At 34.5% G+C, this 15,345-nt stretch overlaps 2 protein-coding genes across 7 annotated transcripts in view; one reads left to right on the plus strand and one right to left on the minus strand.

Annotated features, from left to right (window-relative positions):
• The window catches only part of FIRRM (FIGNL1 interacting regulator of recombination and mitosis), a 63,434-nt gene extending 58,692 nt beyond the window's left edge, over nucleotides 1-4,742 (minus strand). For 3 of the 6 annotated variants that reach the window (XM_051998982.1, XM_051998981.1, XM_051998983.1), the window contains exons 1-2: nucleotides 4,597-4,742; nucleotides 3,081-3,120 (exon numbers count right to left, since the gene is read on the minus strand). In XM_051998982.1, coding sequence (XP_051854942.1) covers nucleotides 3,081-3,120; nucleotides 4,597-4,707 — 151 coding nt within the window. In that variant the 5' untranslated portion in view covers nucleotides 4,708-4,742. Of the gene's footprint in view, nucleotides 1-3,080; nucleotides 3,121-4,596 lie in introns of those variants that run through there. The other 3 variants (XM_051998976.1, XM_051998978.1, XM_051998980.1) reach the window with 1 other exon arrangement.
• Nucleotides 4,743-4,856: 114 nt separating this feature from the next.
• METTL18 (methyltransferase like 18) lies at nucleotides 4,857-9,298 on the plus strand. Its single transcript, XM_051998986.1, has 2 exons — nucleotides 4,857-4,969; nucleotides 7,849-9,298. Exon 2 carries the CDS (start codon nucleotides 8,059-8,061, stop codon nucleotides 9,229-9,231), a length of 1,173 nt encoding a protein of 390 aa, XP_051854946.1. The 5' UTR covers nucleotides 4,857-4,969; nucleotides 7,849-8,058; the 3' UTR covers nucleotides 9,232-9,298.
• The last annotated feature ends 6,047 nt before the right edge of the window (nucleotides 9,299-15,345 follow it).

A 15,345-nucleotide genomic window follows, 5' to 3' on the forward strand; every position in this document is an offset into this window, starting at 1 on the left:
CGCAGGATCATTAGGAGTATTTTGGAAAAGAATTTTTAAAAATTAGTTTATTAAGGATTGGAGGATGAAAAAGTTATGAGCTAAGAAATATAGACACTCGACCTACTCATCTTAGAGCTTTCTACCTTCAAAGTTAGTACCCTTTATCCTATTCCCTCCCACTTTCCAGACTTTATCAATCATCCCTATTAATGCTTCAATTTCAATTATATTAGCTCAATATCTTATACCACATAATTATAATATGCTTAAATGGTTATATAATTTGAATACTAAATGTCATATCATAAAAAAATTAGAAGAAAAGATCAGAGTATACCTATGGCAATAGTGGTCAGAGGTAGAATTCTTAACCAGTCATTAAATACAGGTAATCAGAAAATATAAAACAGATATTTTCAATTTAATAAAACTGAAAATAATTTGCACGAGCAAAATCAATCTAAAGGAAAGATAACTTTTTAAAGAAGATAGCTTTAAAAAAAAATACATGCAAAGATAGTTTTTAACATTCATCTTTGCAAAACCTTATGTTCCAGATTTTTCTCCCTCTCTTCCATCCCTTCCCATAGATAGCAAGCAATCTAATATAGATTAAACATGTGCAATTCTTCTAACCATATTTCCATATTCGTCATGATGCAAAAGAAAAATCAGATCAAAAAGAAAAAAAATGAGAAAAAATGAGCAAGCAACCAAAAAAGTATGGGGGAAAAAGTGAAAATATTACACTTTGATTCTTATTATTCAGATGGTTCTTTCCATCACAAGTCTGTTGGAATTGCCTTGAATCACCTCATTGTTGAAAAGAGCCAAGTCCATCACAGTTGATAATCACATAATCTTGTTATTGCTATATACAATGTTCTCTTGGTTCTGTTCACTTCATTTAGCATCAGTTTTTGCAAGCCATTCCATATTTTTCTGAAATTATCTGCTCATTTCTTATTGAACGATAATATTTCACTAAATTTATATATCATAACTTTTTCAGCCATTCCCCAACTGATAGGCATCCACTCAACTTCCAATTTCTTGCCACTTGAAAAAGGACTGCTACAAACATTTTTGCACAATCAATAACATATTATAGAGGCAAGTAAATAAAAAAATTAGGCCAAAAGTCATTCTCTAGTGAAGAGTGATCAGAGGATATAAACAGTTGTCAGAATAATTGCACTCTTAACCATTTGAAAAATTAGTCCATATGACTAATTACTTAAGAAATGAAAATCAAAATGATTTTGAGGTTATTTTACATACCCAGAAAATTAGCAAAAATAACAAAAGATGACAATATTCAATGTTGGATGAATTATGTGTGGAAACATTAGGGAGAGCAGTGAATTCACTAAAAAATTCTGGAAAGTAAAGTAAAATTATTCAGTTACTAAAATGTTTATACTTTACTCAGAGAGCCAACAGCTAGGTATACCTTAAGGAACTAAGTGATAAAAAAAAAAGTCAATTATACACCGAGATATTTATCAGCATTATTTGTAAAATCAAAAAATTGGAAACAAAATCAGTGATCACTGACTGGGGAATGGTTAATCAAATTTGTGGTATTTTAATATAATGGAATATAAGACACTGTTATAAAAAACAATGAATATAAAGCAAAAAAAAAAAATTCAAGAGGAAGACTACATGAACTGATACAAAAAGAAACAAGCAGTATCAGAAAAATAATTTGCACAATGACTAAAAAATTATAAATAGAAAGGGCAACAACAAAAAACCAAATCACTATTTTGTGAAATTATAATAATCAAACTTGAGCCCCTATTCCTCCAAAAGAGAAAACACTTTCTTACCTTCTTTGAAAAAGTAATGACCTAGGGGTGTAAAACACTTAATTTACAGCAACACTTGTTTTAGGTGTTAATTCTACTCAAGTGGTTTTCCATTGAAATTTTTGGATCCTTTTTCCTCCTAGTCATGTTTGCTTTCCTGGAGTATAAGGTAAAGCGCTTTGTAAACCTTAGTTTACTGTATAAATGCTAACTGTTATTCTTATTTTGATAAAACTGTATTCATAGCTTTATTGTGGATTTACCTTATACTCCATGATAGTTATTTTCAAAATCTGAAGAATTGTCATGTAGAAAAGAAATTAGTCTTGTTCTGCCTGGTACCAAACTAGAAAAATGGGAGTTACTTACAGAAATAGACTTATACTTGATAAAATAAAACACTAACAATTAAGAGCTGTCCAAGAGTGAAACGGACTATTTCACTCAGAAGGTCATTATCTTCACTAGAGAGATCTTTAAGCAAAAATGGAATGACCAAATGTATGACACTATCGATAAATAAGATTTTTGGAAAGGTATGATTTGAATGAGATGGCCTTTGAAGATCTATCCAACTGCAACAGGGATAGGGCCTGTATCTGTGAATTACTCCCTAAATGAAAAAATCCTTTCTACTAATGAAAGGCAGCATTTTATCTGCAACATATAACATTAAAAAATTGCCTAAATACCAGCTTCTTAAACTGTGGGTTGCGACCCTATATGGGGGGTCCTGAAATTATAATTATTATCAGTATACCTATTTTATATACCTATATATCAGGATCACATAAATTTCTCAGGCTAAAGGTGAAAAAGGTTTAGAAGCCCTAGCTTAGATCACCAAGAGGTTAAGTGTCCTGCTCCAGGTCATTCAGCTAGACTATGTCAAAGTTGATACCTGGTTCTTCCGGTTATGAATGCAGCTCTCTTTATCATCATGTGTTCTCTTCTTCCAACTTTGAATCCCATAATTTATACATACGAATTTATGCACATACTACATTAACTACAAATATAAAAAAGACACAGAATCTGACATTTTTTTAAAAATGTGATTAAATTTTCCTTTTTAAATAGAGAAAGCACTATAGCTTAAGAACTGGGTCAAATACTATATGTTCACTTAACGTAATAGTACCTCTAAGAACTCAAGAAAGAAGAATTGATTTATTTTCCAGTGAATAAGCACAATAGAAAAAAGGCAATTTCATTGATCTGTAGAATCCTAGACATCACTGACATCAAAATTAAGAACCACAAAATCAAGATATTCTTACTTACGTATGTCATCCTGCCAGTTATCACAACATTGATACATAGAGTTAGTTAATTAAGGAATACCCACTAAAATTTGAAATATCCACCATTTCAAAAATGGGCTTTCCAACAATCTGGAAATATTATAATCATTTAATTAAGAACCTTTCTTGAAATGCAGTATAACATATGTATATATATAACTATGAATAAAAGCATATTGATTCAATTGGAAACTGGAAATTTTCTTAGTACAGGCATCAACAAAAATCCTGTTTATAAATCCGGCCTGGACACAATCAAGCCAATTCAGCATGAAGTTATTGGTTATTGTACATGTATCATTGGCTAGTGTGCAAAATTATTTATTACCTTTCTTACTTAAGATTTAAAATAAATTCCTAATATGTAAATCAGAAAAATATTTAGAACTGGAAAAAACTTTAGAGATTATCTAGTTCAATCCTTTTATTTAACAGATGAGAAAACTGAGGCCTAAAGAGATTAAATAATTTGACCAAAGTCACAAAAGCAGTGATAAATTGACCAAAGTAACAAAAGTAGTGACAAAGTCAGGATCTAAACTCAGCTCCTTTAACATTAAATTAAAGGCTTGAGAAAATGTCTAGATGGTTTTATACAACATAATTCAGATCAAATACCACATTATAACATTTCACCTCTTTTAGAATATCTACAAACATTAATGGTGAGCCCCAAATAAAAGTTACATTATATAGTCTTCCCTGAAGGAACAGATTATAGAAAAAAATTATTTTAAGGAACAGGTCTTAACCTTTTTTGATTTGTGGATGAACCCTTTAATAGTCTGATGAAGCCTTATGTTTTTAAATGCATAAGATGACAAAACCAACTATATCAAAATATATAATCTTTTTTTAAAAAATTCATGGACCACAAATTAAGAACCTCTGGTATAAGAAGACCTCTCTGGATTTCTCTTTCCTCAGCTGCAAAATAAGAAGCTTGGGAAGAGTTATACCACAAGTCTTTTCTATCTCTAGTGGTCTATGAGATTTTCATATTAATATTTAAGGGCTAAATTACAGGGCTTTCCCTGACCCAAAAATCAAGAATCTGGACTAAGCGTCAAATGACGTCAGTTCAAGTCCCAGCTCCAACACTTGGAACCAATATGACCTCAGGCCAATTATAACCTCTCAAATTCTACTCTTTCAGCTACAGAGTTAAATAGTTGCAATATTTTACAAGGTTGCTGTAAATTACAAAGTAGCATATGCTAGTAATTTTCATTGAATTCTTATGCATTCTGGATCATAAATTCAAGACCGTGGGAGAGCAGAGACCGCTCTTCCCGGACGCTCCAAGAGGGTAACCTGGCACTGGGCTACGGCGCCAACATCGGACCATGCAATAAGAAGCTACGAATCTTCTCAGCACCCCAACTTTCTATTGCTTAAGTACCGCGCATGCGCACCACACCAAAGAGCGGGGAAGGACTGGACCCTTCCCCCCACAGCCCCCGCGTCCCTCCGACCCACAGGTCATTCAAGGATATGAGAAGCCGGGGCAGGACAGAAGGCAACTCCTGACGGCATAGGTCCTCGGACCAGCTTGCCAAGTCTTCCAGTACCAAGGTGCCCGCCGGTTCCGCGCGGTCCTGAGACATCGTCTCTGAGTAGAAACAAAAATTTGCAGCTTCAAATCCGTCCCGCCCTTTCCTAGCGCCGGAAGTAATCCTCCAGCGTTCCGTCAGGCTCTGCGAAATCCCCCGAGATCGCCTCTGACACTGTCCTCCGATTGGAGCGGAGAGGAACAGGGTTACTGCGCATGAGCCGCACGCGGGAGTTCCCGGAAGTGGGAATCGGGACACTTTCCTAAGCTGAGGAGTGGAAGTTCGGAACCGGGATCTCGAACGCGGGCCGGATGGGGTGAGAAGGGTTCTGCAGGGAGCGCGTCGGGTCCGACCTGCCTTCTCTAGGTCCCTCGATTTCGTGCAGGCCACGGGGTCGGCCCGCGGCCTTAGGGTTTGAGCTCCCCGGGCAGGAGAGGGTTGATTCTGTTGGGGATGAAACCCCAAAGGAACCCCCCCAAACCTTGGGTCTGGTCTCATGACCGGTAGAAGGGGCGCCCTGGATTGGCTGTAAACTGAACGGTGCAGTAATTGAACCGCTGGGCCCGGGATCGGGAAAACCCGAGTTCATATATAGCTTCAGCTTAGCAGCCGTGTGAACTTGAGCAAGACGCGTCACTCCTGCCTCAGTTCTCCTTTCTGTAAAATGGGTATAATGATGGCTCCCACTTCCCAGAATTGTTCAATTCGAGCAACATTAAGTGCCTGCTACAGCTTGAACCGTGCTAAGCGCTGGGGGTACCAAAAGAGGCGAGAGACAGTTCCTGCCCTCCAGGAGTTTACAGTCTCACGAACTGCAACCTGTGAACAGATAGACACAAAGCAAGCTAAGATGTAGGATAAATAGGAAGTGATTGAGGGAAGGCAATGGAATTAAGAGGGATTGAAAAAGGCAGATTTTAGAGGATCCCATGAGATAACATTTGTAAAGTGCTTTGCAAACAAAATGTAATGTATTATTAAGTCTATCATTGGACAAGTTCTGAAAGAACTGGTCTGAATCTTCTGTGCTTTGCAAATAAATCTTAATGCTATTAATTGTTAGTTATTGTTAACATCAACTCGGGATCAGAAAGAGGTGTTCTCAATCTTCTTCCCAACCTTTTAATGAAGATAGCATTCAATTACCTAAACTTGTTTTTTTATGTAAGGGGGAGGTTAATAATGCACATTCTTGTACATAATCTCCATGTATGCAAAGAACTTGACAAAAGATTTAAAATAACTATATAAATGTCAGTTATTATAATCTTCTTATGGAAGGTGAACCAGCCATGGAAACAGTCTGTTACCCTTCATTGCTCCCTGTGGCTTGATGCCTAACATAGGTGAAGACCTGGAAGCATATGTATTCTTCACCTTCTGTAAAATGAGGAATTTTTTACTATATGGCTTCTAAGGTTCTTTCCAGCTATATATCTGTGACCTAATTTATCCCCTTATTTGACAGAAAAGGAAATTGAGTCCCAGAGAGGATAAGTAATGACTCTTAATTCCTAACATACACCTGACTGTGTCAGTCCCCTGCTCAAACACCTTCGGTGGTTTTCATTACTTTGGCTCTAACCCGCTCTTGCATTTGTATTTAACATTACTGCCATTCATATAGTCTGTAGTCCAAATAAATTGCCATACAAGGTATTCCCTAATTCTTTATTCTATAAACCTTGCACATATCTGTCATCCTTATCTCTTCTTAGGATCTTTTTTCCCCTTCAATGCTCAGTTTAGGTATCAATTCTGAGAAGTTTAAAACTTCTCAGAACTCTCCAAGTGTTATTGCTCTCTTCCTCCTCAAATTAATTTTCCCCCTTATCTTTCTAAGCTTATGGAAAGTAAATTCTTAGATATATATAGAATAGAAAGTAAATTCTTTTAGAGGGCAGAAATTTTTTTTTTATCTTTATATATTCCTCTAATAACTTTCATTTTATTTAATCTTTTAAAATGTATATTTGAGTTGTCCTAAATCATAAAGCCTCATTCAAACTCTGTTTTTCTGACTCCAAATCCAAGTTTCTTTCCACTTTCTTTTGCTGCCATCTTTATGGTCATGGGAAATGGGACATCTATCTAACCTGCATTTCTCATAAATCAGCTGTCCCACTTACAAAAGGCTACGGTTCCAAAAATTATTTTGTAGGTCTTTTGTTCAAGGCTTATTTATTTTTCTATAGAACCTATATTTCAGTGATTGTGCATGTACACATACACACATATACACAATGTAATAGAACTGTAACATTTACAGTTTACAAGTCTGTATCCTTTTCTTAGGAACAAGATCCTTGTTCAAGGAAAAGAAAGAAGTATCTTCTTGGGTATAGATCCTGCCTTTGGCATTCTTTCGTCTCCCTTTTTACATATCCTTTCTCATGTCTTTATTCCTCATTTTACAGAAGGTGAAGAATACATATGCTTCCAGGTCTTCACCCATGTTAGGCATCAAGCCACAAGGAGCAATGAAAGATAACAGACTGTTTCCATGGCTGGTTCACCTTCAGCAGGGGTCTAATTTGTTTTCATAGTGATGACTAAGAAGATTATAATAACTGACATTTATATAGTTATTTTCAAACTTTTGTCAAGTCATTATGACTTCTCAGGCATCTAGCTTCTTGGAACATAGGATCATGTCTTTATGCTATATTCTTCACTTTCCCATTTCTGAGATCTTTCTTAGGCTTGTTGTTACTGTCAAAATTGTCAGTGTTTCTCTCTCCACAGGCTCCTCTAGTGTAGTCAATTTTGAGAGGGAAAACAGTCCAATTGATACAGTTTAAAATAATGTGAATGAAAGCCATTCAACCTGATTTTATCTTTCTAACTCCAAAATTTAATAAAAGTTTGTTGATTTGGAACCTATCAGAAGTATTTGAATTTGTTAAATAGATCCTTTGTTAGACCAAATTTATTTGTAATTGGTGAAACTTCAACTAGCCTTAACAATTGTTTTTAATTCCTCAATTTAAGAATTTTTTTTAGACAGGAGAACCAAAATAGCTATCTTAATCTATTTCTGCTTTTCATAGCCTTTTCCTTTGGTAAGGTTCTTAGTAGTAATAGGCAAGAAATTGGTCTTCTATGTCTTTTGTGTGTAGGTGTTTTATATCATAGGTCAGCAAATTATAACATTCTGTTTGATAAATTTAATTTTGTTTCTTTTTTTTCCTATAGCAAAATTGAGAGATGATAAAAATATGCAAGGCAACAGTGAACTCAAGAACATTGCACTTGTGGCTACCAATACAAATAGAAAGATTTTTTCATTGCAGCAAGTCACTAAAGGCATTTTTCAGGAAGAATTTCTTTTAACAAATTCATTGGATGCATGTTGAGATTTCCAAAAATTAATAGTGACTTTCACCACCACTTCCTATTTTGCTTATGGTTACAAAAACATTTTGCATATTAGAATTCTGTCCATTTAATGAGAAAATGGCATTCCAGTTTAATTTTACTATAGATAAACAACTAGAAGATGAATTATCAGCCCTTGAAAATGGGGCCTTAAACCCAGAATCTTCAGGAAAGACATCAGTCTTAGACAGTCAAAAAGAAAAACTGAAAGATGGAAAACAGTCCACAAAAGAAGGTGATTTATTTGAGAAACCTCTGTGGGGATGCAAATCATCAGAAGTTAAGGCATTTCCACTCTTTGACAACTCACTGGCTAAGTCAGATGAAATCACAAGGAATTTGGAACCAAAAGAAAAGCAGCCTTGTTTAAAAGTGGCCAAAGAACATGATGTTCCTAAAGATTTAAAGAAAATGGTAGAAAATAAAGTGGTAGAAGTTATACCATATCTCCAACATGTAAATTTGTCAGTTGTGAAAATGTCCTTTTTGAAAGATAATTCTTGTGGAGAAGACATAGTATCCAAAAGCCTTTCTTCTCATTCTGATCTCATCACAGGTATCTATGAAGGAGGTTTGAAAATCTGGGAATGTACCTTTGATCTTTTAGCTTATCTAGCTGATGAAGAAGTACAATTTGCTGGGAAAAGAGTGTTGGACCTTGGCTGTGGAGCAGGGCTTCTGGGTATAATTGCCCTCAAGGGAAAAGCTAAAGAAACTCACTTTCAAGATTATAATAGCACTGTAATTGATGAAGTAACCATTCCAAATGTAATAATAAACTCCACTTCTGAATTTGAAGATGAAGTTAGTGAGCCAGATTTGAAAAAGCGAAGGAACTCAAACCCAACACAACAACTTTTAAGCAAATGTCGATTCTTTTCTGGGGAATGGTATGAGTTTTCCAGATTTGTACTAAACAGCAAAAAAGCTTTTGCAAAGTATGACATCATTCTTACCTCTGAGACTATTTATAATCCAAGCTATTACAATGCTTTCCATCAAACCTTAGCCAATTTGTTGGATGAAAGTGGACAGGTGTTTTTGGCAAGTAAAGCACATTATTTTGGTGTTGGAGGTGGTATCCATCTCTTTCAGAAATTTATAGAAGAAAAGAATGTATTTGAAACTAAGACACTCAAAATAATTGATGAAGGACTGAAGAGAATCTTAATTAAAATAACTTTTAAGCATGCCCATTGAAGTTCAAACCCAGTACCTTCTTTTTTAATGTATTAAACTGTTAATTAAAAGATTGTGGCTCCAAGAATCAGTTTCCTGTTTCATTAGTCTCTTTATAAAATTCTTCCAATATTATCTTTCTTGCTTTTCTTTTTCTACAAAATAAGAAGTCATCTACCCTAACATGATAAGAAACAGGAACAATGAGAAAGTACTACACCTAGATACCCTTTATTGGTTGGTAATGTGGGGACTAAATCTACCCTGTTCTCCATTCTTATTTGATGTTCATTGAAATTATTCTCCAAAATATTTATTGTTATCTGAAATTTGCAAGCTTTCTTCCCAGTCTTTTAGACCTTAATTCAAAGGTAGTATTTAATCAGATGTGTTTGGTTTATTTTGTGATTAAGATAAGCATCAGCAGAAAGGTTCCAAACATGAAGCACAGCATATCCCAAAAGTCTTAGTGCAGTTTTAAATTTCAATAAATTAAATGCTTCAACCTTAGAAAAAACTTTTAAAATGTTATTAACTTATCATTTTAAAATACCAATCGGTGCAGTCAGTTTTCAGACTTTATAGATACTGTATAGTGGTTTAGTCAATTTTCAAACTTTATAGACTGTCACTGAGACACTGCTAAGTGACAACATTACATTTGTAATCTTAACCTTAAGATCACCCCAACTAAGGTTTTCATGCATGCAAAACAGTTTTGTTGTGACCTCATGAGAAATATTCAAAAACTGTCAGGCAATATATTATGACCAGGTGCTTTATCTTAATAAAATGTATTCAGAAAACTATATTTGATATAAAGGACGTTTTAAAAACTCAAATTATGTTTTTTGCAAGTTTGGAGCATTTCTATTTCTGAAGTTAATTAAAGTTCCACCTTTCCCTAGACTTTTGGGGATACCTTACATAGAAAGTAATCAAATTCTAGGAATTTTCTAAATTAAGTTTTATCATCTGCAGTGATTATTAAATGAATCAATGCTAGAGCTTGTGGAGAAAAGGGGAGGAATAAGAAGTTAGGCAACTTTTGAATAATCTGATGGAATTTAGGATTTCTAAAAGTGTTGATCAACAAACATTAAGTATTATGTTCTGGTGCAAAGGAAATGTGCAAAGAATGAAACAATCTCAGCTTACAGGGAAAAGAAAAGATAATAAACTCTAGGGAGCCTATTATGTACTAAGTACTTTACAAATATCTCCTTTGATCCTCACTACAACTTTAAGGGGTAAGTGCTATCATTATTCCCTTTATATAGTTGGGAAACAAACAGGTTAGGTGACTTTTCCAGGGTCATAAAAGTATCTAAGGAAGGATTTGAATTCAGGCCTTCACTGGGCATACATAGAAGTTGCTACTTTGCTAGGGTTTGGAAAGTTGTTACTTTCCTATTTAGCTAGTAGGTCTCAGAGATGGGACTTGAAACAAGGTGTTCTGTATTCCAAAATCTGTTCTTTGTTCACTATACAGGTTTCCTCTTTACATATACAAAGACAAAAAACTAAACAGTTCTTTTTCTCAAGAAGCTCACATCCTACTGATATAGATGGAATGGCTAGCGTATATATACATATTGGGTGGTAAAAGACCAGTACCTCTGATAACCTAGGCTCGCCAAGGTTGCAATCCTTTGCATTTCATTAGTCTCTTTGTAAAATTCTTCCAATATTACCTTTCTTGTTTTTCTTTTTCTACAAAATAAGAAGTCATATACCCTAACATGATAAGAAACAAGAACAAGTTCTTATCAAACAAGAACAATGAGAAAGTACTACACCTAAATGCCCTTTATTGGTTGGTAATGTGGGGACTAAATCCCCTGTTCTCCATTCTTATTTGATGTTAATTGAAATTATTTTCCAAAATATTGTTATTTGAAATTTGCAAGCTTTCTTTCCAGTCCTTTAGACCTTAATTCAAAGGTAGTATCCTTTGATTCATCCACCTTTGATGACCAGCTGGTTACCAACTCTCACCTGTGGCTCCAAGAATCTGAGGCATGCACAGCAGCTATGCCAGGGGAAACCGTATTTGACCAGAACTAAACCAGGTAGAGGCTAATCAACTTATCTCAAACCTATCAATGGGATGTTTACCCCCAGCACATAGGAAGACTCCCAGTGGAATGGGCAAGTGAAAATATAACTTAGAGCTTGGCCATGTGGCCATGGCCAGTCCTGATTTTTCTCCTGCCACTGCATTTCGATGACTGGAGAAGAGAGTGAGGTTGATGGATAGACGTTTTAACCTCACAAATCCAATTCAAGCACAACTCAAAACTGTGATGTAAAATGAAGGACAAATCATGACACAAAGCAAATGCAAAGCTCAGAGCAAATATAGAAAGAAAGTTAAGGGAAATGTTTGAAGGAGAAACTAGGGAGGTCAGGAAAGGTGTGGGCCAAATCAAAAAGGCCTTTATATTTCAAGCTGAGAAGTTTGTATTCCCTTATGTGATAGCGAACCACTAAAGATTTTTAAGAAAGAATACTAATTCATGTAGAGGACTGACTGGAAGAGAGACTAGATACAGGCAATATAATCAAGATAATTATTTGATTTGATTCATATCCCTAGAAGTATTTCAGAAAATAGCTGTACAAAACCTCTGAAGTTCAGGAAAGTGCCACCCTTCATCCTGGAAGCAGAGCCCTACTTTAATAAAGAATTAAAAAGCTAAATAACAGGCTGGGGAAATGAGCAAACAACAAAAAAATTCTGACCACAGAAAGTTACTATGGTAATAAGGAAGATTAAAACATACACTCAGAAAAAATCAAAGATCCTACATCTAAAAATGTCAAGAAGAATATGAATTAGTCTTGGACTGTGCTAAATCTTGAATATGACTCCATGGTATTTGAATTTTTTCTTTATGGCTACTTATAATATTTTTTCCTTGACCTGGGAGCTATGGAATTTGGCCATAACATTCCTGGAAGTTTTTATTTTGGGATCTCTTTCAAAAGAAAGAAGTTAGAAGGAGTATATATGGACGGATGGCAGAGGTATGAGTTGAATGTGAAGGGATGAGATATAAAAAAATAAAAGGGTGAGAGGAATTCTAGGAGAAAAGGAAAAGGAAAAGTAGAATGGAGTAAATTATTTCGCATAAAAAAGGCAAGTAAAAGCTTTCATAGTGGAGGAGAAGAGGGACAAGTAAAGGAGAGTCAGTGAAATTTATTCTCATTAGAATTAGCTCAAAGAAGAAAATAACATATATCACTCAATTGGGTATTGAAATCTGTCTTACCCTACAAGTAAGTAGGAAGGAAAGGGGATAAGAAAAGGAGTGAGGGTGATACAAAGGAGGGCAGATTGGATAGATAGAAGCAAAACACTTTCGAGGAGAAACAGGATAAAAGTTAATAATCATTCAGTTAATTAATTTTTCATGTCAGCACTTCCTGCCATATTCAAGCAACAATGAAGAAATCATGACCTAAGCTCCTATGGAATTAGTTTCTTGCTTAAAGTTTCTATCTCAAAAAACTGTTGATTCATAAGCTTTGGGGGAGGAGGAAGGCAGGAATCTTATATAACAAACCATTTCTCTAAAGAAAAAAATTCATGTTTGTTCAATTCATAATCCATATCTTTTATTTCATGGCTGGCTCGGAAGTTGAGGAGAGGGAAAATTTTCATTATGCTGACATAAAAAGTCAAGAAACTCACTTCACAGTATAAGATGCAGTGTTTATATATTTTTGCTATGGTTGCTGCCCTAGAAGTCATAGAAGTAACTTCAGTTAAGCCATAAACCATCACTGCTTTTTATATCTCCCACAGCACATACCTCAGTAAATTACAATAATATATTTTCAATAGTTCTTGATTTATAGAAATGTGACAGTCCCTGCCTTCTGTTCTGCTGAAGGGATATGAAATGTACATGAATATAAAAGAGATATCAGACAACAATCTTAAAAAACCTAAAGTATTTTGTTTTTTCCAAGTACATGTAAAGACAATTTAGCATTTAAAAAAATGTTGAGTTGAATTTTATTCATTTCTCCTACCCCTCTCACCTTCCTAAAACAGTAAACAATTTGATATAGGTTATATATGTTCAATCATATGAAACATATTTCTATATTATAATGTCTTGTGAAAGAAGAAACAGACCAAAAAAGGAAAAAAGAATGAAAAAAGTAAATTGAAAATAGTAAGCTTTGATCTATATTTAGACTCCATCAATTCTTTCTCTGGATGTGGATAGATTTCCATAAGTTCTTTTGTGCTACCTTGAATCACTATATTTCTGAGAAGGACTAAATTATTCATAGTTGATCATCATACCATGTTGCTATTACTGCATACAATCTTCTGATTCTGTTCATTTCACTTTGCATCAGTTCATGTAAGGCATTTCAGATTTTTCTGAAATCTGCCTGCTCCTCATTTCATATAATACAATAGTATTTCATTACATTCAAATATCACAACTTGTTCAGTCATTCCCCAATTGATGGGCATCTCCTCTATTTACAATTCCTTGCCATCACAAAAAGAGCTGCTATAAATATTTTTGTACATATAGGTCCTTTACCCTTTTTATGACAATAATCTCCTACTAGAAAAGAGAACAGAAGCTTCAACATGAAAACAAATGGGAAAAAAATAGCATTTGAGGCAGTGATGGATTCTCACCTGTGTCAGAGTTTGGGGAGAATGAGTAAAAACGGATGAAGATGAATCATTAAACATTTGGCAGTAAGCAACAGATTCTTTCTAAAAGGAGGGAGCTATACCTCTGGAGAAGAAGTAGCTATCTGTCAAGGGAATGATAGTGTGTATTCACAGGTGTTGGCAAATGCAAAAGCATTCAAGAGAAGAGACAAGTAATAGTCATTAGACTTCTTCCTGAGAGCTTCTGAGGCATCTACTTGGCCTTATGATAACAATAGAAGGACTTGCTATCTTCCTACTACAACCATGCAGGAGTTGAAAGAGAACTTCCAAAAACTTATCAGATCAAATTAATACTTCTGGTGATATCCTATGGTATGTACTTGAAACAAATACTGTCAGAAGGAATCTAGGAATCATTGCTAATCTAAAGTCTAGAGGAAAAAACAAAAAAACCATTTGTTTTGTAGGTAGCATTTTCATCACTATTGTGAAAAAGGTAAGGGTTGGAGAAGAGAAAGACAGAACTGGAGAATAAAAAGGTGGTATTTGAATATAGGACTAAGGTATAACAGTTAATACCTTCTTAACTTAATGATAATTTCTTATGTGAGAAGGTAAAGGATAAAGAACTTTTACATCTGATTTTTATAAGGAGGAATTGGTTGTTACAATGGAAATGAATGGGATAATGGGGAGAAGTGACCTCTTCACCTTAAAATTTGTAGTGGAGAAGCAGAAGGAAGCCAGTCAATTTTACATGTAGTACTTTAGAATATTGTGGAATAAGTTTTTTCAATATAAATTTTATTTTAAACTTAACCTCCCTATCCTCCTACCCTATCCTCCAAGTACATTTCCATGTACAGATTGTATATAAAACTAAATCTTCATTTCATGCCATTAAAAAAAATCTACACATTACTTTGAAAACTCAAAACTAGTGAGTCAGTATAAGCCCCTTAACAGTCAGCAGCTTCAATTGCTTTTCATCACAGACATTTACCCAGATAAGTAAATATAGTGAGGACAATAATAAACATCACCCACAAAATCTGGAGCATATTCTTCTATCAATATGAAAACCGTAGTAGAATGAGAAAGTATAAATTTAGACTAAAATGGTAATGAAGCTTACAAGCGAGACACAATACCTGGCCCTAAATGCCCTTTCTCTCATCACATAACCCTAGGATGATTCCCCTTCCACTTAGCTTGATGATGAATTTTTAGAGCCTGTGTCTTTTTGACTTTGCTACAATTCTACTTTTCTTCTTTTGTTAATCAAGGCAATTTATATTTTTATAAATGTTTTTCCATTTCATTTAAATTGTTAAATGTTTTGGCATAAATTGTGCAAATTAATTGCTTATAATTGCTTTAATTTCATTTTTGTTAGTGTTATATTCATCCTTTTCATTTTGATACTAGTCATTTGGTTTTCTCTCTTTAAAATCAAATTAACCAACTGTTTACTTTTTTCC

This window comes from Antechinus flavipes, chromosome 4 (genome assembly GCF_016432865.1).
Source record: "Antechinus flavipes isolate AdamAnt ecotype Samford, QLD, Australia chromosome 4, AdamAnt_v2, whole genome shotgun sequence".
Taxonomy (NCBI): domain Eukaryota; kingdom Metazoa; phylum Chordata; class Mammalia; order Dasyuromorphia; family Dasyuridae; genus Antechinus; species Antechinus flavipes.

Coding starts and splice junctions, on each gene's coding strand:
- METTL18 (XM_051998986.1), top strand. CDS start 8,059: ATGGTTACAAAAACATTTTGCATATTAGAATTCTGTCCATTTAATGAG.